The 27,707-nt window shown below is 44.9% G+C and overlaps 1 protein-coding gene across 2 annotated transcripts in view; it reads right to left on the reverse strand.

Moving 5' to 3' along the window:
• Positions 1 to 26,002, reverse strand: part of LOC119179614 (uncharacterized) — a 36,529-nt gene extending 10,527 nt beyond the window's left edge. For both annotated transcript variants that reach the window (XM_037430732.2, XM_037430731.2), the window contains exons 1-4: positions 25,823 to 26,002; positions 21,046 to 21,417; positions 12,866 to 12,937; positions 10,255 to 10,290 (exon numbers count right to left, since the gene is read on the reverse strand). In XM_037430732.2, coding sequence (XP_037286629.2) covers positions 10,255 to 10,290; positions 12,866 to 12,937; positions 21,046 to 21,417 — 480 coding nt within the window. In that variant the 5' untranslated portion in view covers positions 25,823 to 26,002. The remainder of the gene's footprint in view (positions 1 to 10,254; positions 10,291 to 12,865; positions 12,938 to 21,045; positions 21,418 to 25,822) is intronic.
• Positions 26,003 to 27,707: the final 1,705 nt, after the last annotated feature.

The raw sequence follows: 27,707 nt of genomic DNA on the forward strand, positions 1-27,707 counted from the left end.
TTACTCCCCCCCCCCCCCCCTGTAGAGCTGAAGTTACGGCTGTAGCTTATATATGAAGTGTAGTGACAAATACGGGCTCTGAAAATCATTTTAGAATCGATAATAGGAATTAACAAGTTTTTTTCTGAACAGCTTGTCTGAAGGGCCAATTGCTAATGATGATACATATATGGCGTTTTATGACACAAGGGCCCTTTGATGGCCAAAGAGCGCCAGGACATGGAAGGGCCAACTGTGATGGAGTTTCACTTTGGTTGAGTTGGTTTTTAATCGGTGGCACTACAGTAAAACCGAGGCATTTATCTCAATGCAATAGAAGAAACAGCAATTACCTCAATAAATTCGTACGCTTTATTATAACAGTTTGGAAGAGCATGTACCAATTTGTAAAATGCATCTCATCAAGAAGCATTCTTGCATTCTGAAAGCATGCAGCGGAGGCCAATAAGCAATAAATATAGTTTTCCATTGTCCCCTTTTTCTGTTCCTTCCCTTCTATGCAACCTTCTCCCCAAATATTTCTTCATTTTCAAAGCAACGTGAAGCGAGCATCTTTCAACCTTGTCAAGAGACTCAGAAGAGCCGACACTGCTGTCTCGTATTGACACGCAGTAGAAGTGGGAGAAATTTGAGCGCACGAAGTGGATTGGAATGCGTGGGCACATCGTAACACATTGAGTCCTCACTACCGCCACTGGCAAGGGACAAATCTGGTCAGACCAGCAAGGGCATCTTCACTGGCCAGCTCTCACATAGCCTCAATATCATCATCGATGGACACAGTTGCTTCCATCCCACCACAAACTGCATCCGCGAAATCTGACAGCTAGCTTCAAAAACCTTTCGAGTTCCTCAAGGGAGTCATCACCCCACCAGCCGGAGAGCTGGCACAAGCCTCGCCGGAAGTGTCAACACCCCAATGCCAAAAGTTGTTTTGAATTATTTCATTGTATTAGCAGAGCTCTTATCGTCAAAGTTCGCCCTGTAGCGCAGATGGAAAATATCACCATGAACGTGCTCAATCCCCGGCCAATCACTCGGTACAGATGGTTAACAAGATAAGCTATAACGTGCCGCCCCAAGTCGTTTTATTTATTTATTTTCAAATACTGCAGCCCAATACAGGGCTATTGTAGGAGTGGGGTACATACAATAGGAAAGAATATGAGTAACATCAAAACAAGTTCTTCATCAGAACAAATCACAACAATTTTCGCCACATTCTAAGCACAACCGGGTAAAAAAAAAAAAAAACAATGTCATTCCAGTGCCTCTAAAAAATCTGACATATTCATTTCACGAACCGAACCTGGTAGTTCGTTCCAGTAGACAATAATTTTCGGAAAGAAACTGTATTTGAACATAGTACGCGCGAAGAATGGCCTTTTGTTAAGATTGTGACCACGTCTAGTTGGCAGAGCATTAGAATACACGATGTAATTATCATTAGAAAGCCGGCATGATGAGTGAACATAAAAGTGCAAAAGTTTCAAAGAATCAATATCACGCCTAGCGCACATTGGAGATAACTTCAAAGATTTCATTGCAGATGAGGGCGGAAAATCATGGTCATAGCGATGAAAAATGAAGCGAACAGACTTCCTTTGGACAGATTCAATTTTATTCACGTCACCCACTTTGTATGGATTCCACACACACGAAGCGTACTCTAATATAGGGCGGATGAGTGTTTTGTACATTAGTAATTTGGTCGATTTTGGCGATTCAGAAGATGTATGTCTTAAGTAACCTAACTTTTTAATGCTTTAGACGTAATGTAGTCTATATGATGCGACCATTGCATGTTGTGTGTGAGCATAACGCCAAGGTATTTATACGTCTGTGCTCGAGGAACTGCGATGTTGTTGAAGGAGTATGCATATCGCGATGGTGAATGGCTGTTAGTAAAGGACAAAACTACTGTTTTTTGGAAATTTATGCGTATCTGCCAGTCCTAGCACCAAGAACAAAACTGCGAGAAAGAATCCTGAAGTAGGGCATGATCATTAGGAGAACTAATTACCTGGTAAAGTACAGTCATCGGCGTACAGGCAAACTTAGGACCTAATATTGCTGAGAAGGTCATTTATAAAAATCAGAAATAAAAGTGGACCGAGAACGGAGCCCAGGGGACACCAGATGTGACTTATACGGCCGACTTGGAATTGAATATAGGACGACTTGGAATTGAATGAGACGAATTGAGAGCGCGAGTTTAGAAAGCTTGCTAACCAGTCAATCAATTGAGGATTATTTAAAATTACCTGTAGTTTACCTAGAAACTTGCTGTGTATGACGGCGTCGAAAGCCTTCGAGAAATCTATAAATAATACATCAATTTGATTACCAATGTCTAAATTACTGATAATATCATGCGAAAATTCCACCAGTTGCGTTATTGTGCTGAAGCCGCGACGAAATCCATGTTGTGTGTAGGACAGAAGATTATTCGTTTCAAGAAACTGAGTTATGTGTTTATGAATGATGTGTTCGAGCAGTTTTCCAGAATTGGAGGTAAGTGATATGGGTCTATAGTTGGAGAGGAGTTGTCTGTTTCCTGATTTATGCTGAGGCAGGACCTTGGCGAACTTCCAGGACTCGGGAACTGTACTTGAAGACAAAGATTGGTTAAAAATGATGGTCAAATAATGTGAACACCACAGAGCATATCGCACCAGAAAGCTATTTGGAATATTATCGGGGACAGTGCACTTCTTCGTATCTAAATTGAGAACCAAGTTTAGGATACCATCTGTGCTAATTACCAGATCGTCGATGAACAGCTCTGGATTTGAAGTTCTAAGCGAAGGGAGAGCATTATTGTCGTTCGTGAATACTGACTGAAAATAGGTATTGAACGCATTGGCTATCTTAATGGGGTCTGAAACTGCCTTGCTGTCTAATATAAAGGAAACTGTATCGGTTCTAGCGAGGTTAATAGAAGACCAGAATTTGCGCGGGTTAGATTTTAATAATGCTGGAAGTTGAATTTGCAAATAAAAGTTCCTAGCACATTCCATTTGTTTACGCAGATCTATCACAGTAGTGTTAAAGCGACTGACAACGTCTGGATTACCTGTCTTTTTCAATTGGCGCAGACGACGAACGCAACGTGAAGTTTGCAGCAAGCTGCGATTCATCCAAGGAATCTGCAGATTTCTTTTTTTGGTCTTGAGAGGAACGAATTGATCAATGCATGACTTCACGACATGCTCAAATGCGCTAACTAAAGTGTCAACATGACCATGACTACAAAGTGCCTGAAAAGAATCAAAGTTCGAAGCTAGCACATCTGTGGTAGAGGCGTCATCAGCATGAACGAAATCATGAAACTGCGTAACGCTAAGCTGCTGTTTAATTAGATGGGATGGAAGCGATATGTGCACAGCTTTGTGGTCAGAAATGCCATCAATGACGTCGCACTGAAATGCTGTTTGAACTAAATGAGAACTGAGGAAAACGAGGTCTAGGAGAGCGTAATGGCGAGTTGGAGATTGTACAATTTGAGTGAGGCCCAGAGTTAAGGACATAGATACGAGTTCCCTGCAAATAGAGATTTCTTGCCCAGTGCAACTTTCTGTTTGCCAGTCAATACCAGGTGCTTTAAATTTGCCCATAAAGACAAATTCTGAGGCACCGAAGTCATGTTTGTGCACAAATGTGCTAAGCCTTTGTAGATATTCTAAGGAAGAACCTGGTGCACGATATCATACAACAACAATTATTGACAGTTTATTTAAACATAGTTTACACCAAACTAGTTCAACATCAGGTGTGTCGGGGAGCGCAAAAAATTTAATGTCTGAACGAATTAGTAGTGCTACACCACCACCTTTGCCATGTGATCGGTCATTGCGTACTGCTACATAACCGGGTGGGGTAAATTCACAATCAAACACTCCATCATGTAGCCAGGTTTCCGTTATGGCCACTAAATGGGGAGAGTACGACGCAACAAGGGCAAGTAAAGGCACGAACTTTTTAACAATGCTTCTGGCATTTAAATACAAAATACTTAGTTTTTGAGAAATTCCTGGCAGTCAACGAGAAGGTGCTTTAGTTTTTGAAGCAAACAATTCTTTAATGGCGCCAGTAGATCACGCTTTAAGAAATCTGTACTATTGTCCCAGATGTAGCGCACGTCATCAATATAGGCATCATCATACCGTAGTTTTACTCTGGATCCGCTATCTCGATAACTGGCAGTTACGTCCCACAGTTTCTTTCGTAAGGTGCGCACATTCGGGGATAGATCTTCAGTTATGTACAGTTGTTTGCCACCTCCACATGCCTCTCACAATATCGATTTTGGCAAGTGGGATCTGCCAAAAATTTTTCTTTCTTCAGCTATAATCTATAATGCTGTATTCATCATGGTAATGTAGAACCAAGAAAGTTGGTTTTGAGCTCCTGACTAATGTGGAGTGATAACATTGAAGGCTAGAACACTGTGGTACAGTGGATACAGCACTTCTATTCGCTACAGCGGCTACAGCGGTTCTATTTCGACGGAGGCATGCGTACTGGGCAATGTTGGTGCTCGTTGAGGAACCCCCAGTTGGTCGAAATTTTTGGGCAATTCCGCTCCACATTTTTTGTAATCATATTAAGGTTTTGGCACATAAAACCCTGGCAATTATTCAGGCTACAGCAAAAATGTTGCGTTCGGCGGCAGGATAGAAAACCCCATGCTGCGGACGCCAACACCATGGGTGAGTCGAGCAGCTGTGGGGCAGCAGGGAAACTTTTCTGCCTAGAAATACCAAGTTGCAATCTCCGGAATTGAGCAACTTGACGCAAAATTTTCCCATCATTCGTTGCTTTCAGTTAAATAAGTAGTTCTCTGAAACATACCACACATTTTTTTAAAGAGATACTACAATAAATAAGAAAAAAATGACGGAAACATCAAAAGTCCACCCTGAAGACGTGACCTTTCGAATAAAAAGTTTATTCCACATACAGTGAAAGCTCATTTCAGCGAACCTCAGATTAACGATTATTTTCAGACTGCTGACTTTCTTGAAGAATCCCCTCCAAATGTCCATTAGTTTAATGTAAAAATATTTCACTACTACAAATTTGAGAATACCGAATGTTTAAGAATAGTGTACCGAATTTTATCCCCCTTTATATCTCCACAACACTTCAAATAATAGCGAATTTAAAAAATTACTTGCAGCTCTAAAAATAATGTCCAGCTTCGTACCTGCCCCTATAATCGCCATCATCAGAATGCCCGCATATATTTATATCTGCTTGCCCTATTGAAATGTGCGTTAGCCCTCTATCACCATCGTCATCGGCTGCCAGTTGTTTTTCTCATAAGGCTGCTGTGGCTAGAGTAGTCAGGCTTCACCCTATAACCATTATTTTTGTCAAGCATCTTTAGCTGCACACGTGTCACATAGCTCTTTTCTAGCCTATTGGTTGGTGGCCGAACGTTCAAGATGAGCTCCAGAAGCAGCAAAAAAGGAATGCTATGACAGTGAAAAATGCGACGCGAGTTTCAGTTTCAGTTTCAGTTTTATTGAACATTTTCTTCACAGAGTTGCGAAAAAGAAAACGCAAGGATAGGAGCAAAAAGCTGCTATATTAGCAGCTTGACGAGGCTCCTACCCCTTTTCACTTGGCATTACAAAATCAGCAGAGCACAAAACATGAAAAAACAATTTGACGTCGATTTTCAAAACTTCAATAAATTAGGAAATAAAAAGAAAATGCATCAAAATTACATCAGTTTCAGGTTTACATAAAATAAGCAAACCACATAGAGAGAAAAACAACAAAAAACAAAAGAAAACAGCGTGCGGTCAATCATGAAACAATGCACACGTTGCTAAACGGCTACCAAAGTATTACAAAATGATTATACAACGTTTACAACACTGGGTATGCGAAAAGCACGAGTTTTAATGCACAAGGGAAACACTGACGAGTGAAATGTATGTTTTACTCGTAAAAAAAAGCAACGAAAAAAAATGTCAAAGAAAGCAAACATTATAGGATGCCATGTTACACAAGCACTATTATAGGGTGTTTCTTTTACATATAGTACTGTAGCCGGACAACTAGAAGATGCTAAAATACACGCCGCCATGGCGCGTAGCTTAGCATCTTCCTATGGTGACCTATGGGATGAAGTCTGCGATGATTCCCTGTGTATGCTTCACTAATGCTCGAACACTGCACACACTGCAACGACGAAGCACGCACGTGAGCGCAGCTGACGACCGATATGATCCATACCATATGTCGGGATAAGAAAACGTCAACGAGTGCAAAGACGACGTTGAAACAGCGCGCACGCACCGACGTGAAGAATCTGCACTTAACGCCGATGCTTTGAAGCGCGTAAGAAGGATGCGCACGCTCAAGAGTTTGTATTTCGGCAGTCGAGCTGCCCACATGGAGATAAGCGCTCTTCCTCAAATAAACGTGCACTGGTTCCGTCACATTTCGTGTTTGTTCCTTCTCGCCTATTAGAGCACAATGCGGTTGATATTTATTACTTTAACTACAACTTTTCAAAATAATGAATAATTTTTAACAGTCTCTTGAGATTTATTGTATCGAGATTTCACTGTATTCCTGAACAGCTGGCTGTATTTTTTTTTAGGATTTTGAGCGAGTGGTGCCTGCATGCTAGTGCATTGCGAGCTGCGCATTCACTATTGTGACGTAAAGCAAGGCTGATGGCATAATCAGGGTTTAGTACGCGTTTCTGTCCTGCTAATTCCCTTCCCCCACCTCTTTACATTTCCCTCTCCCCATTCTACAATGAGAAGGAGTCATGCCCCGCACAGGACTGCTTCCTGCAAGTGCCGTTCATACCGGTTCTAGTAGTCTTAGTGGGTGCGGAGCACTCATCTCTTCTAGATCACAGCGTGGCCTCTGGGTACAAAAGTTCGTGAAAAACGCAGTAAATTTATTATTTTCTTCCAGTTTCTGCCTGAAATGAAGATTTAGTTAACCAGTTTAAGCACTCGAGCTTTCAACAGCGCTGAATATCTCAGTGACAAAAGATCTTAGGTATCCCATTAAGCTTTGCAGCAGCCTGCTTTCTGCTTGAAGCTCGGCTGATCCACCGATGTTGGCAGCGAGCAAAGCCGACAGTGCGGCTCTGCCGACTTTCATGATGGGACTTGTGACAACGTGCCAGCACAGAAGCACTGCAGCGTTAAATGCATCAAGTGGGTGATAATTTGCTTTATAATCATTCCAGCTTCCCCTGATTCTACATGCCATTGCTGTTGACATTTATTCCGAGGCTCTCATTGGCGACAGCTCTGTTGACTACCGTATTTTATTGCATATTGCCCGCACCAAAAACTGAAAATAAACATCACCTGAAAAGTGGGGGTGTGGGTTAACAGCAAATAATCCGGAAGCAGAGGTTGGCTTCACGCCAACGTATGGCCAGTGGCGCAGTCTGCATCTTTATCGGTATTGTCCGGTGCAAAGCCAATAAAAACCAACACAGGCAACAAACAAATTCTCTTCGTAGTATGTTTATTCAATTTTTGCGTGCTTTGTTTGATTTGGTCAACAGCGTCACAACAGCGATTTGACAGCGTCTGTCTCCAAGTCAGGTGCGCCCAGTTTGCACCCTTGGTCAGCCTCGTCTAATGAGTCACCATGAGTGGGTCTGGGCAGCAATTTTTGACCGCGAAAGAAAAACTCGAGATAATAGCTGCTGCGGAAGAAATTGCCAACAGAGCTCCAAGGAGGCGCGACGTCGATGAGTCCTGCACTCGGGACTGGCAAAGAAAAAAAAGGCCTCTCTTGAAAGTGCACGCAAGGAGAAGCAAGCATTCATGGCCCGAATACTGGTGTTCATTCACGGCATTCATGGCCCCTTCTTGAGACGCAGCTAGTCAAATTTATTAAGGAGTGGAGGAGTCGCGGCTACGCTGTGTCAATGGAGATGGTGCAAAAAGAAGCGCCGAGGTTGGCCCGCGAGCGTCTCACGCGAGTTTCGTGCGAGCCATGAATGTGTCCAGCGATTCATGGCCAGGCGTGGATTTTCGATGGGACTAAATAAAGTTCTTTCGTGAAAATACAGTTTTTTTGAAAACGACATTCTGACTGTGCAGTTGCGACTTCCCAAATGTTTTTTTCAAGCTAAGCATGCAAGTTATACGCGCAGAAAGTTACACTTGCTGAGAGACGAACAAAGGGCTGAATTCAAATAAAAAAAACCAATCATATTAGAAGTATTTGTTCCATTTACACAGCAGTTCTGTTTTAAAAAATTTTTGTTTGCTGGGAGTTTACCATACCGTAATTACTCGAATCTAACGCGCACCTTTTTTCCGGTTAAGCGAGTTCATAAATCGCATGCGCGTTAGAATCAAGTACGAAAAAAAAAAATGAATACGGTCATTCTATTGCCACCGGCAATTCCAAAATGGCTGCCCCCTAAGTGCGTCGGCATGGCGCGTCGGCCATTTCTGCCTATGTGTTTCCCATGTGCGGCACTTCGTACGTGTGCCGAGGAGTTCGTCATCTTGTAATGCATTAGCATCGACGGCATGGAAGGGTTGATTACAAAAACTCGAGTGCACCACGATGCTGCTTTTAAAAGGAAAGTCATCGCGTGTGCAGAAACGGGCTGAAATCGGGCCGCATCGCAGTCGCTCGGAGTTCCTGAAACGTGAGCGCGAGACTGGCAGAAACAAAAGCAGAACATTGTCGAACGCAAAGCTTCACGCAAATGCTTCAGTGGACCACAGCAGGGTCGGTTTCCGCAAATTGAAGAGCTGCTCGGCGAGTATGTGCTTGAGCAGCAAGCGGCACAGCAGCCCGTGACGACAGAACTGCTCCAAGTGCAGGCTATGCAGTAAGCCTTAGAAAAAGGTCTAATGCGGAGCCAGATTAAAGCGAGCAGGTGCTGGCTAACTAACTTTATGAAGAGGAAAGGCTTTTCCTTCTGAAGGTGAACGGGCATATGCGAAAAGTTTTGCGGAGGAGTACGATGGAAGGCTTCACAGTTTTCAGAGGTTCGACCTAAACTTGCGGCACAACAACGGCTACTTGCTTGGGCAAATTGGGAATGCTGATCAGACGCCTCTTTACTTTGACATGCCTGGCACCACAACCGTCGAGAAGAAGAGGGCGAAGCAAGTTCGTGTGCTGACATCGGTCCACGGTAAAACTACAGTGACGGCAATGCTCTGTTACACGTCAGATGGGCACAAGCTTCCGAAAGGAGTCGTTTTTTCGAGTGGTGTGATCGTGCGGGCCAGCAGGAAAAATGGGTGCGCGTTGCTATCGATGTCTTGCCTTTTTTTTTTTTTTTTCGTCATGGAAATCGGATGCGCGTTACAATCGAGGGAGCGGTAGAATCCAGTAAATACGGTAATTTGAAATTTTCTAAGTTCAATATAACCTAGTACAGTAGACTCTCAGTAAACGGAAATCTGTTAAACGGAACTACTGCTTAAACGGAACTATTGCTCTGCAAAGCTCGATTTCGGGCTTGTATTGTGTATCCTTGTCCACCTCTCAGTAAATGGAACTCCCATTTTAAATGAAACATTTTTTTACGGCCCCTTCAGGTTCCGTTTACTGAGAGTCTACTGTAGTTCGTACCACACTGAAGCTAATCAGGGCAAGGTCGTAGGGCAGGTAAAGCTTCGTCGTTCGTAGCCTCTGAACGGCATCTAAGCAGCCGTCGGTGCGTGGTTGTTGACACTGAGGCGTACCGACAGGCACATCGATTTCAAGACAACATTCTTTTTGCAATTAAACTGTTGGGTTATGTGTAGTCTTCCTTGAAATAACCAGTTCAATGTTTTCGCTGTGTAACTTTATTGCCGTTCGAATATCTTTGAGGTGAGTCTTCAGCAATTTTTCTTGTTTACGTGGAATGTACTATCTGCATCGAATGAAACCCGAACAGTGGTAAGCCTTCGTGATGGTACGGTGCACGCCGTCCACTTATTACCGTGGACAGGCACGCATATATGCCCAGAACTGCAAAACAGGATGCGTGCATCTGTCAATTGTGATAAGTGGACGGCGAGCACTATACCATTGCGAAGGCTTGCCCCTGTTCGTGTTTCATTTGACGCTGATAATACAACCTATAGGGGGAAAATACACGTACTGGATCCAAAATGTTGAATGCTGTACTAATGTTAACCTGCAAAGCACTTTAGACTTTAGTAGAAACCAGAAGGGTGGGGAAAATGAAAAAAAAAACACGGGTATAACAAGACACTATGAAAGCAAACAAAGGAGAGTACTCACACGTTCGTCTATGTCGCCCTGGGCTGCTTGTATTTGCTGGTGCAGAAAAAGAAAAAAAAGGTACCCCTTTTTGTTATCCCATTAAAAAATTTTCTTAAAGCACAGCAATTTGTGCAGTTTGCATATACTACAACTGAGTTGCAACCCTACATTCAATTTCAGCAAAGCAGTTTCAAAGAGGCTCAGAAGACATCATAAAGCTACAATGAATGCCCCATTTCCACTGTCAATTTCAAGTTTCTGAGCCTTTCCGGGAAAGCCTCTGTCAACTTAGAAACAACTCTGAATGGTGACCCGTACAATGATCAGTACAGAGAATTACCAAAACTATAAATAAGGTAAACTAATTTCTGCCTGAAGCAGAAATCAAACTCAAAAGTAAATAACCATAAAAGCTCCACTTTAATGAATCGACAATAGACGAAGGTTTCTACCTCAAGAAATAAAATAGAATTTGCTCAACAGTCAATGCTATCAACAAGGGAACAGTCAGTGAGATTAGAAATACGGACATCATAAAGATAGAAGTAGCAGTAACGAAACAGAAATGGCAGCATTCAAAAGCAGCTACAGTCGAACCTCGATATATCGAACGGCGCGGCGATCGCGAAATAGTTCGATATGTACAGAATTCGATATAAAAAAATCACGAAAAAAATGCGTCAACAGCTTGCTGAAAACAACCAACGAACCGTTCAAGCGTGGTGCAGTAAATACTCACTTAAAGATTCAAACATAGTATTTATTGAGTTGGTTTAAAATATTGAAAGAGAGTAGCCTGCTTTTTGTTGGCCATGGCGTGTTTGATGACTGCGTCCTCAATATAGTCCAGGCGATCCATAAGTGATAGGCCAGTACCTTCAATCGCTCCGCAGTGGCGGCGCACAAGGGCCAAGGTAGCTACGACCTGAGCTGATATCGGGAGCGAGGCACCATCAGCGCTTGCAGGATCTACCTCGGCAGAGTCTTCATTTGGCTGCTGAGCAGTAGCTTCAGCGACAATCTCCACATACGTGAGCTCCGCCGTTCAGAGTTAGGCCTGTCGCGCACCACAGCGCGAGGCTGCGGCGCGCGTACGCCGCTACGTTAAAGTGGCGCTCCCGGCGCCATCGATGTGTGCAGCATTTGTAAACGCCCGTCGCTCTACCCCTACTTTCGAGAGTTGCGGGAAAGCTCGCCGCCTGTCAATGGAGCGCGGGCGGTTTGGGGTGGCTGAGTTCGATATATCCATTATATAATTGAAACTTTGTTCGAAATAAAAAATCAATAATGCATGCGATTTCCCGCGTGATATAGGAACCGTTCGATATAGGCAATAATTCGATATATCCGTGTTCGATATATCGAGGTTTGACTGTAATTGGAAGCTCTCTACAAGTGTACACAGTTAGGCAACACTATTACGAACCAGGCAATACTATTACCAATTGTAATGGTACTGAAAAGGTGGCAGAAGATTTCAATCCTGAACTGTGCAATTCACACATAAATCAGCCAATATTGAGTGAAATCAATACATGTTCCATGTGTAGCTCACAATGGTGTTGTAAGAACACAACGTAATAAGCTCTAAAGAAAAAAGAGAGAACCCTACTGGAGAGGACTGCATCAAAAATTGAAGAGATTTTGTACATCATAAACACGCAACATGTGATTTGAGACCTTGAATATGCCAGTGAGCCGGAAAAACTGGAACATTACATTAACACGGAAGAAAAGGTATGTAAAAGACTGATATTTAGAGATAAATCTGCTTACTTTAGATTTTATAGAAAATTCTCTAGCACGCAAGTTCAAAGAGGCTGAAAACACACATTTGACTCTGTCTCATAGATCCAACAGTCTAGAGGGTGAAGTTGTGAATGTGGAAGGGGCCTTGCAACACTTTTTTAGCGTGGTCATACGCTGTTGACCGACCGGTAGTTGTAGCCCCCTATCATAGCGCCAAACATTATAGCGCAGGATGTGTTCTGGAATTTACAATTATTTCCCAAAGACAGCTAGACACCACTCCTGTTTTTCTCCACAAACGATGCCATATACCCAAATTACTGTGCCACAGAATCGAAAGTTGGGCTAGTTGGATATGCATGGTATAACTGTCAGTTCAAGCGCACGAATAAACAGAAAGGAAGAGAGGACAAGCGCTTTCTCCATACTGTGCCACATACCCAAAGTCCCCGAGCGTTGGCTGATGTGAACATCGCGAGATACATGATTACCGTGACTGCGTCAAGATGGCGCCACATGCCGTATGTGCACCCATGATTATACTCTGTACAAGCCACGCGTGCAAAGAAAAAACAAAGGTAAGCGCTTAAGGCAATGACGCGCGCTGACGAAGGGATGCATCATCTTCCTCCGAGGTCATTCCCTTCTTTCAAAGCTTTCAGCGTATTCACTAGTACAAAAGGAAAGAGAAAGCATTTGAAGCTTGCAACCAATCCCTGCAAACCCACCTGTAGTTGACGAATCCTACACACTTCTATGGCAGCTGGCTTGTAAGGCAATGGCTTTTTTAACGAAGACATTAGACGGTTACATGGAAGTGTGTGGCAAAGCACCTTGAAGCTGTGAAGGAAAGCTTGGGCTACAAGTTCACACAACCTACCTGCATTGCAGCGAGTCGCCTTGTGCCACTGATGAGGCCCCGCCTCTGGTTAACCAATCCCGCACTAGCAACCTGGAAACAGTATCACAAAAAAAGAATAATTAGGCAGGTACAATGCATGTGTTGTCATTTCAGTGAAGTGAAGCTGTCGTGGGGCAGCCTCGTAAACGTTACGAAAAGAAATACGACAAAACAGGCCTGTATTTATGGTGGCGCCATGCACGCATCCGATTCTCACGCAGTGCCCATCTTTGTGCTACAAGTGACTGTTTCTAGAGATGCAGTTAAACGTCAGGAACAGTTAAACGTCAGGAACATCAGAAAAAAAGACGAAGTTGCAACAATGAAGGGCGTTCTGTGTGGTATCTTCGTTAATTCATTGCTTTCTTCACATTGTGGCGCCCAAAACCCCCCTTGTGAACACGTCTCTTTGATCACATGACTTGAGAGGACCATCTACTTAACTGCGTCGTGCTGCGGGCAACAAGGACTACAATGGATCATTCGTGACCGGCATCGACCCAGAGCTCATCGACTTAAACAATGGATCCGGTGGATCGCGTCAAGACTAAGTGCTCGGCTCGATGAGCCCAAAACGCGAAGCTTCTGCAGGAAGCAAGGTCGCTGCTCACAGATTCTACTGCAAACAAGCCCAAGCTTTTAGCTGTTTATGGCTGTTGGTCAGCTAGCAAAGAACAAGCTCTCAAAGATCAATGAGGCACTCGAAGAGCACTTAGCTGACGAGGAGCTTGAAGCAGAGTATGTCGCAGCGGTCAAGTATAACAACTAGCATGCTCACCGAGATGCACTGCAAAATAGAGAGTTTGGATGTGGAGACAGTACCACAGCGACTGCATCTCAGAACGCTATACCATAATCTGATGCTCCGATCAAAATTGGCTCAAGACTGCCGAACCTTGGCAGGCCAACATTTCGAGGCGGGAGCTTTGTGGGAGCAGTTCAAGCAGACTGTCGACCTGAACAACGCTTTGTTAACAACGAAAAAGTTCTATCTACGTCATTATTTTGCAGTTGATTTGATTGATTGATATGTGGGGTTTAACGTCCCAAAACCACTATATGATTATGAGAGACGCCATAGTGGAGGGCTCCGGAAATTTAGACCACCTGGGGTTCCTTAACGTGCACCCAAATCTGAGCACACGGGCCTACAACATTTCCGCCTCCATCGGAAATGCAGCCGCCGCAGCCGGGATTTGAACCCGCGCCCTGCGGGCCAGCAGCCGAGTACCTTAGCCACTAGACCACCGCGGCGGGGCCATTATCTTGCAGTTGAAGCGGCAGAGGTGATACCGTAATTACTCGAATCTAACGCGTACCTTTTTTTCCTGTTAAGCGAGTTCATAAATCGCATGCGCGTTAGAATCGAGTACGAAAAAAAATGAATACGGTCATTCTATTGCCATCGGCATTCCATGTACGGTCATTTCTTGCTGCCATTTAACTTTGTTCAAATGTTATCCTGTGTTCTACTGCCTTAACATGTTTTTTGCTTGAACTTTCTTTTTATTTAAGTTACATTGTGAATCAGTTTTTATTATGCCCCCTGCTTGGTCTTTTGACCGCAGTAATCTGTAAATAAAAAATAAAAATATAAATAAAATGGCCGCCCCCTATGTGAGACGGCATGGCGTGTCGGCCATTTCTGCCTATGTGTTTCCCATGTGCGGCACTTCGTACGTGTGCTGAGAAGTTTGTCATCTTGGTGTGCATTAGCATCGACGGCATGAAAGGGCCGACTCCAAAAACTCGACAAGTGCACCTTGACGCGGCTTTTAAAAGAAAAGTCATCACGTGTGCCAAAACGGACGTAAATCGGGCTGCATCGCGGTCGTTCGGCATGCGGGACTGGCGGAAACAAAAGCAGAATGTCGTCGACAGCAAATATTTACGCAAAGGCTTCAGTGGACCACAGCAGGGTCGGTTTCCGCAAATTAAAGAGCTGCTCGGCAAGTATGTGATTGAGCAGTGAGCGGCACAGCGGCCCGTGACGACAGAACTGCTCCAAGTGCAGGCTATGCAGTTAGCCTAAGAAAAAGGGCTAATGCGGAGCCAGTTTGAAGCGAGCAGGTGCTGGCTAACTAACTTTATGAAGAGGAAAGGCTGTTCCCTCTGAAGGCGAACAGGCATATGCCAAAAGTTGCCAGAGGTGTACGAAGAAAAGCTTCAGTTTTCAGAGGTTTGTCCTAAACTTGCGGCACAACAATGGCTCCCTGCTTGGGCAAATCGGGAATGCCGATCAGACGCCTCTTTACTTCGACATGCCTGGCACCACAACCGTCGACAAGAAGTGGGCGAAGCAAGTTCGCGTGCTGACATCGGGCAACGGTAAAACTAGAGTGACGGCAATGCTCCGTTGCACGTCAGATAGGCACAAGCTTCCGCCGTACATCATATTTAAACGGAAGACGCTCCCGAAAGGAGTCTTTTTCTCGAGTGGTGTGATCGTGTGGGCCAATGAGAAAAATGGGTGCGCGTTGCAATCGATGTTTTTTTTTTTTTTTCGTCGTGGAAACCGGGTGCACGTTACAATCGAGGGCACGGTAGAGTCGAGTAAATACGGTATGTGGTTTTCAGACTTCCGAAGCCTGTTACGTGGACGCCATTGAGTTTTTGAAAGAATGCTTTGGTGATCGTATCGAGCAACAACACCTTTCAGCGCTTCGCAATGTACCTCGTAAAAAGTCGGGAAGCGACGTCTGCGGCCTCAGGCGACTTTACAATGCTGTGCAGCTGAACATCCGGTGTCTAACTGCGCTAAACGTTCCCATGCTCAGTTTTTCGGCTATGCTGATTGACATCTTACAGACAGCCTTGCCGTACGACGTCATTTCGGTCTATAGACGAGGAAAGTGCAGTCAAGCGCTAAGACAAAACGAGTCTGCTGCAAACGTTTTCGAGCCAGTCGTAGCAGTTGCTACATCTGGTATGGAGTAAAAGCTGCACACGTTTACACGTATTGAGCTAGAAGTTGTGGAGCTGTGTAAGCCCTTTATTGACGAACCAGTGGATGACAATGCACAGAGAACTCGAAGCGGCAGCACCAGCACCGCTTCCGTACTACGCGACGCACCGAGCAGCTTGAGTGAGTGTTTTTTCTACAAATCAAAGAAACACCTCACACGCACCTGTGACGCCAACCTCTCCGATTCTAAAAAAGAAATGCTAGTAAAAGACAACCGGTGCTATCAATGCATGTCCCGAGGCCATTAAGCACGTTCTCACCACGTCAAACTCACCTGCTCGAGTTGTCACCATGTGTGACCCTTACTATAGAATGAACCTGATGACACATTCTTGACCACTGAACTCCACCCACAGCACAATAAGAATGATGGTGTCACGATCAGTTATGCTGTGGGTCAAGAATTCACTGAGAGGGGGTACGACAAATCACAATGAAGTACTATACCTACAGACTTTTCACGCCTTTGCCACCAAAACAACAACACAAGGTATGTCCGAGAGATGTTTGAGGCAACGTCACTGCGGACGAAAAGACGTTCTATGGGAAGATGGAAAATGACCTCAGCTGGTTCATCGGTGCTGACCATCTCTGGCAAATAATGTCGGGACGTATCGTAAAGAAAGCAGAATTTCCAGGACTGGTTGTGATCGATACAGCGTTTGGATGGACGCTACAAGGACCCAGTCACCAAAAAGCCTTGATTGACTGCAGCTCCAGCCTCATTCTGAACGTGCAAGCAATTGGTGCTGACGAATCAACCTCACAGATCTTGCAATCTTTTTGGCAATGGGCATCGCTGATTCGACAGAACCTTCCTCCCATGAGTCTGTTGCAATATTACATGAAAATATTAGTAAAGAAAGGACAGATACATCGTGGTGTTGCCTTGGAGAGAAGATAAGAAACAGCTTCTAGGGAAGAACGGGGAAATCGTGCTGTAACGTCTACAAACATTACTATGCAGGCTATTGATGAAGGAAAAACTGTTACAGCGATATGATACATTAAATCGACAATATCTGGAGTTGGGTCAAGCAGAAGTGGGGCCTAAAAATACTCCTCTGGATCAAGATCAGTACATATGCTATATGCCACATCAAAAAGTCATAAGAGAGGAATCTATAACTACCAAACTGCACGTAGTGTTTGACGCATCATCACACACCTAAGATGAACTATCCCTTAATGATTTCTAGCAGAAAGGAGTGAACTTCAATCCAGAATTACTACAAGTTCTTCTTTGCTTTCAGTGGTTCGCTGTCGCCATCAACTCTGACATCGAAAAGGCATTCCTACAAATTGAGATACAAGAGACGGACAGAGATGCATTCCGGTTTTTCTGGTTTGACTGTTTCCATAAGTCAACACCGTAAGCTCGTCGAATGGCGTATGACATGGGTGCCGCTTGGATCAACATCAAGTCAATTCTTGCTGGTTGCAACTATTCGCTACCACTTAGATAATGCTTGCAAGACACAGAGCTTGCTTCTACATTAAAAAGGCACTTTATGTCGACGATTTATTGGTGGGTGTGGACACATTCCAAGAAGGTCTGCGCATTTATAAGCAGTCGTAGGCAATTATGAGAGATGCAGGCATGAATTTCAGAAAGTAGATGAGCAATGGCCATCAGCTGCAGAACATTTTCAACAACCAGGAGGTGCAAGTAGAAGGAGCATGGAGAGAAGCAGCTGTTGTCATGGGAATGCAGTAAGCTGTAGGAGATGGCTACTTCAAGTTTCCTTCCAAATCTGTGGTCCTGTGCTTAGTCGCTGGCCAGCTTGACACTATGTGCACCCTACTAAAAGTTGCTTCTCGAATTTATGACCTGTCCGGCATTCTATTGCTCTTCACCATCACTACAAAGCTTTCATTTCAATGCCTTTGGGTTATAGGCCATTCCTGGAATGATGAATTCCCCGCAGAGATCACCGCCTGGTGTGCAAACGTGATCCAGCTTGGCCACATTAAGATTACGTGCTGCATGAGAGACGAGCCGCATGGAGCAGTTGAAGAGGCTTAACTTCACGTATTCGTCGTCGCTAGCCTGAAGGCTTATGGAGAGTGTGCCTATTTCAGAGCATTTGACGAAGGCAGGAACTCGGCCACCTCACTGATAGTAGCGAACTCGAAAGTGGCCCTAACGCTGCTAAAGCGCGAGCTTACGGCCTCGGTAGTGGGAGCAAGATTGCTAAAATACATTTGCTCTTCGTGGGATTTCAAGCATTTCCATTGCGTCATGTGGACTGATTCTATGGTCCCATTGAGCAGGATCCGCTGAGACCCTAGTAAGTGGAGTCAGTTTGTAAAGCACAAAGTGACTGAAATACTACGAGTTACTGAACCACTCCTGCCTGGGCAAAGACAACTCGTCAGATGTACTGAGTAGCGGTATACCTATAAGGACTCTACGTGCATGCCACTGTTGGTGGTTTGGACCTGAATGGTTGTCCCAGCCAAAATCGAGCTGGCCTCCAGAACCTAACCAGTGCACATCGACAGAGAGCCAGAGATTGACCCGCAACATCTATTTCTTCAAGCATCATGATGGAACTTACACACGGTGATCGATATGAGTAAGCATAGAGACCTGCAGAAGCTCCTGTGCTTCGACACTGAAACGATTTAGAGACTGAAACTAAGCGGGGCTGAAAGGTTTTGGGTACGACATGTTCAACTGAAAGCATTCGCGAAAGACGCAGAACAGCAGCAGCTTGAATTCACTCTCCCGGAAGAGTCTATGCTGATCGATCTGCACCATTTCTTGGACTGAAATGGACAGCTTCGGCTTGGCGGACAACTCGAAAGAGTGGACGCCACATATGAGTAAACACATCCGGTCGTACTGCAACAGAGGCATCCTTTCACGGCTCTGGTAGTGACTGAGGCTCACTGCAGAGCTTTGCATGGTAGTGTGGCAAGCACTACCATGCAAACACAACAGCGGTATCGAATCATCCGCGTTAGACAACAAGTGAAGCGAATCATCAACACCTGCTTTCTCTGCCGAAAGTACAATGTGAAACACGCACCGACGCCTGAAGACCGCCTTCTCTTGTCACGGCCATTTGATGTTGCAGGATTGGCCTTCGCAGGTCCACTGTATATAAAGCAACAGGAGCTTCATGGTGACACAACGAAAGCATGCATCCTGCTGTTCACCTATGCGACGACGAGAGCAGTACACCTTGAACTGACGAGCGGGATCTCGACCAGCACTTTGTTGCTGGCATTCTGGAGGTTTCTGGCTCGCAGAGGAGTACTTGCAACAATGTACTCCGATAATGCCCTTGTCTTCAAGAGAGTGTCACGAGAACTCAGGAACATTTGGAGTGTCATGAAAAGCTCGCCATTCGCATCTTTTCAGCTGAACTACCGCATAGAGTCGAAGTTTACCGTGCCAGATGCACCTTGGTGGGCGGTCGGTGGGAGAGGCTTGTTCGAACAGTCAAGCTATCGTTGCGCAAGGTGATGGGAAAGAGCAAGCTCACCAGCAAACAAACTAAGACGATGCTGCTCGAGGTAAAAGCAGTTGTTAATTCAAGACCACTGACCTATACGTATCCCAAAGAGCCTTCTCCGATACATCTGGCAGATTATCTAATTGTAGGTTCATTGTTAACTTCTCCGGAGCAGAGCAACAAAAACTATGATACCATTAGCGCTCAGGTTAATCAAAGGGACATCACCAAGTAGTTGAGATACCGGCAGGAACTCACAGACCACTTGTGGATACGATGGAAAAAAGAGTATCTGTTACATGCAAAGCTCGAACGCACGCAAGAGGTAGTTTTTCGCATGCTACAAATGAGATCGTACCCATCACGGGGCCAACTCAGCTGTTACAACACGGACATAGATTCACAATGCCCAGACTGCTCAGAAGTGTACTGTTCACTCGAACACATGCTCTGGCAATGTCCCGCGTTACCTCGATGACCTCTCACCAGTGAGTCCGACTGGAAGGAGGCACTCAGGAGCCCCAGTCTCATAAACCAACAAAAGGCAGTCCAGAGGGCCCAAGACTGGCGGAACGCCACCACCTTCCCGCCGCGACTAGGGCGTCGCCTACAGTAGTGGCTGCTAGAGTGTCCCTCGTGGACACCCTGGTGGCTGAAATTCCTAAGGACCATATAATAAAGTCCTTGACTGACTGACAGACTGCCGTTAGAACGACGGGCCCTTCACCTACACCCAGCACATCCCAGCAGCTGCCCTAGAGTAGATGATGTGGTAATCATCGAAGAGCTTGGCATTTCTAGAGGAGTTTAGCCCATTGGGCGAATCACAGACGTTTACCCTGGACAAGATGGCACAATACAACCTTGCCGAGTGGAAGCTCAAGGCGAAAAGTTTTTCAGAAAACTAGTACAGAAATCGTACAGACTTGAATTGAGTGAAGGTATTGGTGGGCGGCGGTATGTTAAAAAAGAAAAGAAGTTACAATGATGAATGGTGTTTAATGTGGTTTCTTCACGGATTCATAGCTTTCTTAACAATTGTTATTGACCTCACATTATTTGTTATCAGGTAGTATTAAACACATATGAGATCCTAATAAGGTACTCCAGATCTATTTTTGACCAGCTGGATTCTTTCAAAAGACACTGAACTGATACAATAAAACAGTTTAAACTAATGAATTACACACTCCAGAAAATCCATTGCCATCAATTTCACCACTGCAGCTTTAGTTGTAAAGAAGATTCAGGGCCAAAGTCTTGTTCCAAAAATTAGCATCGAAATCACTATATGTGATGCCACAATTTAAAAGTGGCTCTTCTGTATTTTGGAAACATTATTTTTTGCTCAATGTTATTGTTAGTGCTTGCTTGATACTTCTGATAATTCCGCATTTGGTTATTAAGAACAGCTCTTTCGGTCACGTGAAATCCAAATGGATGAGCTTTTACTGTATTGTAAAAGAGCAAATAACGAACTCCACAAAAATCACTTTTCGCTTTAGTGTTTCATTAATGTGCCTCAAAATATAGGCCCAAGGATGTCTCTGCAGTTTACCCGATCAAGACAGAGCAAACATGGGTAGGAAATTAGCTCCCATGCTTAGCTGCGCAATCCCTCAGCCACGAGGGTTTTTTGCAGAGGGATCTCCGCGTGTCTGCAGAACTGTCAGCAAAAGTAAAGAACAAAGAGTACAAACAAATATAAAGTAGTAAAATGGATGAAAAACCTGTGCTGTCTGTCTTAGATTCCTCAACTGGAACCTCGGCGAGGCCCGCGTCTGTGGCACAATGTTGGCGCGGGTGGCCGCCAAAATACGGTCGCTGCGGAGCCCGCCGCCGCCAGCAATGAGGTCGCTTCGCATGGTGTTGAGGCGAAGGCCACCTCTGGCCGTGCGAATGCCCGTTCTGACGATGCCCCGTGCGACCCTGCCACGTGAAGTCGCGCCGCGCGAGGCCACACCCAGACGGCGCGCTGCCAGCGTAGAGGCGGCAGCACCGCGACCTACTCGCGCATTGAGAACCTCTCGAGCGTCTGTCACCGGACGACGCCTTGGCCCGCCGGCAACGCCGAGACGGTTTGCCAGACGGCTGCTGACCATCTGCAAGAGAAAAGGAAGCCGCTCAAGTGCTTGCATGGGCAAATATTGGCAGGCACCTTTACAACTCAAGGTTGGCAAGAATAATGCTTTCAAAGCCTGTGAGAAAGATATCGTGCACCGCAGTAGCTGTTTCACAAGCCATGTTGGGGAACATTGGCACGGCCAAGATTGGGTAGTTCAAACATGAACTCCTGAAACTAATTTTCATGCATTGCATGTTATACATTACTCACACACACACGCATGATAACAGACCCCTCACTCACCCTTGAAAAAAAAAAAGAAGGTACAGCCATGACTACGCCAGAGCAAGCACAGAGTGCATTAACAAAAGCCATGGAATACAAGCACTATGTCGCCACAGTATGTCCCCAATAAAATCATAATTTGCGGTCCCGCACTCCACAGCATGTCACCACCTGAGCGACTATAAAATAGTAGCACTCAGCATAATATATACTTCTCTACACATGTTGGTCAAACTGGAGCAACCAATAAGTAAACAAAACATTGGTGCTACTAGTTCGGTAATACCAGTTGTTTCTTTAAAGGAGCACTGACATCAAATTTCAAGATCGAGATGTGCCCATCATTCGATCATTTGGTATGCATAGGTCTTCTTGGCCAAATTTGAACGGCATACGTCGCGTGGAAGTTATTTTCATTCAATGTCAAACAGCGTAAAAAAGCTAAGGAGAAAAAACGGAAAATAGACTGCTTTGGGACATCGACACTAGTGCTACGTGTTCGATGCGATACATTCCACAAATACCATCCTGAGTGACGATGCCCTAGTAGTGATGAGGTGTACTATCCGAGGGTTCTTATCGTGGCGCCGCCTGGCGCCGAAGCGCAGAAACGCACTCGCTCGTCGAGTCTAATCTTCATCGCACCGGTTTGAATGGTTTCGTGAAATTATCAAGAAAAAACCACCTTTAAAAGAACGGTGAAAGAAAAGAGCATGATTAAACAGGTGCTTGTTGGTCAGCATGTCGGGGAATTGTGGGTTGCAGCTGAGTCGCAGTCGTCTAGTTCGAAGCACGGAAAAAGCGCCATGAAGGTGTCTTTTCATATCACATATGTGTTACACATCAGCACGACAACAAACTATCAAAAGTGGAACAGCGTATAGTCAGATATCATCGCTAACACGTAACATGCAGGTATCGTTGAATTTCAGTTCATCTGTAGACTTTGCGTGCACGTAAAAGTGGTAATACCGTGTTAACCACGAGAGGCTGGATAGGTGGGGCCATCTGGAGGCGCATAAAAGAACCTGATAAGCAGGAAACTCATTCTATTTCTCCGCTGATGCTCAATCGCGATAGCTATATTGCATTGACCCTCTGCGTATACCTCAATGCTTTGCACGCCAAAACACACCAATATAGCTGAGACACGAGGGAACAAGGCTGAAGCGTGCATCCTCGGGCACCTATGCAGTGCTGCTTGCAACGGCGTCCATTTCGGAATCACTGCTCTGCAAAAGGTCGATCGAAGCAAAAATAATTCGCGACGTCGCGAATAGCGGGGATTCCAAGCTCAAGACTATCGTATTGAACCCGAGTTGACCCTTTGTACGGCGACGACAGCAATGCAGGTGACAAGGCACGACAATGTGTTCGCCTAGCAGACGAAATGTTTGCGGAGCAGCTGAGTCTGACGTCGCTCTTTTCAGTGGAGAAGTGGTCAGCTGCGGCGTGATCTGGAGGTGACCGCGTGGTAGCGCCACAGCTGGTGCTCCCAGCGCTAAAAATGGCCAGATTGCCGTCAGTTTTGAATAGTGCTGGATACTAGTGATAGAAATCAATAAAAGCTATTCATCCATCAATTGCATTTTAGGACGCGAATCGCTGCTACGGGGTCTATAGCTACTCGCTGACGCAAAAATCTTGGCATGAGTAAATTTGATGTCAGTGCTCCTTTAAAGTGGCGCTGCCTTCGCATGACGTACTCATACCAAGCTTGTCAGCACGTCTTGAGCAACTTTCCTGCATGCTCATGAAACCGTGCATGCAGTTTCAGGGTCACTATGGTATTGGAGCGACGTAGTTTTTCTATATACAGTTTGTCTCAGAAGTGACATGTACTGCTAGTCAGCACGGCCGTGCATATGTGCAGTGATGTTTTCAGTAACTTGGCATGGCTCGTATGTCGAGAGAGCAATGACGACGAGACAGGCCGTACACGAAACAAGCGCAATAACCTTCGGCGCAGGCAACACTATAAATACAGAGAAGCTGTATAAAGACACATCGTCTCAACCTAACGCCTTGTTATTTTCAGAAATAGTGGTAAAGTTCAAAATAAACATGGTTAAGCATAGTTGCAGGAGCTCCTGCAAAAGCAGAATGACAGCGTGCACAAGTCGCTAGAAGGGCTACCAGCATCGCTATGAGTTTTCAGTGTTGCTGGACAAAAGAACACATCCATGTTTGGAGCCTTCCAGATCGAAAAATACTGGTTATAAAATATTTACCTGCTTTTGGGATTAACTGATGCATCTACGGACACTACGAAGGGTAAGCTTTCTGTTGCGCTGGAAAAAACTGGGTCGAAAAAAATCAGTTGTCGGTCTCTTTAACGAGACGAGATCATACGGGTTCCTGATGCAAGAAAGTTTGAAATGAATGGTTTAGCTCAATGGGCCCCAAATATTCATACCCAGTGAAAAACAACAGCCAGGCCACCAATTAAGGATGGATGTGCCCCCCACCAGCACTGAGGATCACACAGCCATCCTCATTAACCTAGATATTCTATAAGCAGTGCACAAGGTAATCGCACCTATTCACTCTTGTATTCGCAAAGCGAAACATCATTAACATTTTTAAGAGCAAAGTTTTTAATGCTTGAAGAAAACCACAAATAACCTTCCACGTCATTGCTAATCAATAACAAAGCCACAGATGTGCAACACCTAGCTTTAACGACGCCTAGCCACACATGCGCCTAGGAGCAGCCGCCACTAAGTCATGTCTACAGACGGAGACAGTCTGCACAGCCGCCATGCCGAGTTTGCCCGGCATGGCACAGGTTAAGTACGAAAGACAAAAGGTCTACGGTTTTACTGGGGGTGCTTGAACCAGGTTTGCACGTTAGTTTTTGATGCTGGAGTTCAGACATTCCTGCGTGGTCTGCGAGAGGCTGTGGTTCGACTCTACACTGTTGGAAAGACCCAGTGTCGGCCAAGAAGACCACGTAAGCCCCTTGAGATCAACGAGCTTCGCTATTTCTCAAGCTTTACCCAGTTAGTGTAAACTTCTTCGTCATTCATTTTGCACACCGATCCCACATTTGGATCCAATACAGGTTGACTTGCTCAGCAACGAAGTGCCTCCAATAGTAAAGAGAATTTGAAGGCATAAATCTCAAAGCCCCCTTTTTTTTACCGGTGTTGTGCACAGCCTGCTAACATAACGAATTTGTTCCCCGGCATGCGAGAAATAATTTTATGGTAATAGCCTCCACTCCAATAACCCATGTCTTGGTAAAGGTGAAAACAACACACACCTGTTTCGTGAAGCAATAATAATAATAATAATAATAATAATAATAATAATAATAATAATAATAATAATAATCAAAGGTCGTGGCAAGATCACCGAAAAAGCCACCGCTTAGGAAACCGTGCCCAGTGGACTAGCATCCGAATTGTCTGAATGCTTCCTAACAAGCGAGTCGGCTTTCGGTTGCACGAAGTACTACGGCAGTACCCATCTGCTTGACATAACGCACTAAACACTAGGCTCATCGAAGGGGAAAACTATATGCGCTCTGGCAACGCAAGGACCATTTTCGTAAAATGCTTAAATTCTTGAATGAAACTGACTCGTTATTGACACACAGCCTGCAACCGCGAAAAACAATTACTTGAACGTCATAACGCACGCAACGTAATGTTTGAGTGCACGAAATAGGAATCAAAGCAACGCAATGCACATCGACGAAGATAGGCACTTAGCTGTGTACGACTGTGGCACGTCGTGGAGTTTCCTTTAAAAGCCAGAACGTGCAAAAAAAGGGGAGGAAAAGGCCACGCGATTTGCTTAGCATACAGACGGTAGTAACTCCGAGTCGAACAATACGAAAAGCTGTATTTACGGGTCGTAAATTTGTAAGACCTCGTGTAGTATTACGGCACGATGTCCGCACATGCGGCGCAGTCCTTGCATCCCCCCCCCCCCCCTTTTTTTTTTAAAGCGAGGCTTCAATCTAGTCGTGCGAAATCACGAGCACTTTCTCTTAGCACTGCGAAGTTCAACACTGTGCCGTGGAATTGTGAGAATACTAAAACAAAAAAAGCAAAAGCGACCGTGGCTTGATGTGAAATTGGTGGGTGCTGACAGCGGCTGCAGGCGAGGAGCTGGCGGCGCCGCCAAGTTAGGGCGGTACGCAAACTTACCTCGGCTTGCGGGTTAGCTTAGCGCCTGACGCCGGCGTCAAGCCTTCAACGGTCCTCTCGGGCGAGCGGTCGCGGCGAAATCTCTGCGCTCAAAGGGAACCGTAATACGGCAGGACTACTCAACTACGCGCGGATGGATGCAACCCTGCTTTTTCGGCGTACTTCGGCTACAACAATGCCTTGGATACGACTATAGATACGACTTCGGCCGGTTCTTTAACTCTTTATATATAATTTTATGTCTTTTTGTTTGTATTTTTGAGAAATAACGCTTTTTTTAAAGTTTATTTGCGTAAGATTTATGAAAACTTTCAACATGTTTTACTAAAAATTTTATTGAAACCACAAGAAACAGTTATTTTTTGCACGTTAGCTACTTTTTCATTATTGGTAGTAATTCTTTATGTTTATTTTGACTACATTGAAAAATTACTTTTGATGGCATACACTGGTGTAAGGCACGGAGGAAGGAAAAAGGGTGTAAGGTCACCAATCTCTACTAGCGTTCCTTGATAAAGTAAGTAAACAAGTAAACTTGAGGGCACATCGAGCGTGCGGAAAATTAGCAAAATAAAAAAACGGAGAAAGAAAAGGTAGGACCTAACGACGATAGTTATAGCGCGAGAACAAAACGACGACACAGAGCGCGAGAACAAAACGACGACACAGAGACAAGAAGGACACACGAAAGTCGTTTTGTTCTCGCGCTATAACTATCGTCATGTCATACCAACTAGCCCAAGCTGCCACACTTCTAAGTAGGACCTAAGCACCGTGGACCTAAGAGAGGCCCTGCTGATGTAACTTGTTGTGAAGCCGCACGGAGGAAGGAAAGGTAACCTTTCCGGAGGAAAGAAACCTTTCCTTCCTCCGTGGCAAAAAGTGTATTATGCCAAAGTTATCGTACAGTGTCCAGAAATATACTGGCTAGTGTGCTCAGCGCGCGCATTCCGCACGAGAGAAGGTTGCCCCGCATGTGATGGCTGCACTCAGATGCCACAAGCGGCGCTGCGTGTCGAGAGGGTGCACGAACGCGCGAAATTCATCTCGTCCTGTTGCTGCCGGAACCTCGCCACGTTTAAAATCAGTGTGTGACAGCTGCCATCTGATTTACTGTGAAGCTCGATGGTGCCATATGTACACTGCAACATCCTGAGATGTTAAGAGCTAAGCGGCAATGCAAAGAAAGGACGTGTGTTGTGCCGCTGTGTCAAAGAAGTTGTAGGTCGAACAAGGAAAAGGTGTCTTGTTGCCCGCACTAACGGATCCAGCGTGGTTTCCTAAAAAAAAAGTAGGATCAAGAGAGCAAACAGAAGGCTGACTCCGAAAGCTGTCGTGAGAGAAAAGCATTCTGAGAGTGACTCCATCGAACTATCTTTCCGAATTAGGGTGAACGGTGTCGGGAACGAAATCACTGTTTAGGCATAATTTCAAATATCAATATTTATCTCAAAAAATTGAACATACCCTTTCAAATTTCATTCACACAGTTTTTCTCCCATTTTAATGTCACTTTCTTTCCAACAACGTTTTGAGTATCATATGCGGCGAGTGTCAGATTGTTTATTCGCGTGTTATTATTCTTTGTTTTCACTCGAATCCTAATAGAATGCAGGCTAAGAGGTAAAGGTTTTTGGGTCTTCTGTGATAAATCTTGCTCTCAAGAACAAAGCACATTTTTAAAAATAACTCTGGTTGATATACTGTCAATGGCTTTTCAAATTAATTTCTTTGAGTACTGCAACCACTTTTAGCACATATCTATCTATATATTGGCGTGCGTGTACTGGTGGACCAAAACGACGATTAGGGGATTTGGCGGACACCAGGTAGTGGAGCTCTGGCTGATCGAAGATAAAGAAGGCGATCTTGCTGTTCGGCTCGA

This window comes from Rhipicephalus microplus, chromosome 7 (assembly GCF_043290135.1).
Source record: "Rhipicephalus microplus isolate Deutch F79 chromosome 7, USDA_Rmic, whole genome shotgun sequence".
Lineage (NCBI taxonomy): Eukaryota > Metazoa > Arthropoda > Arachnida > Ixodida > Ixodidae > Rhipicephalus > Rhipicephalus microplus.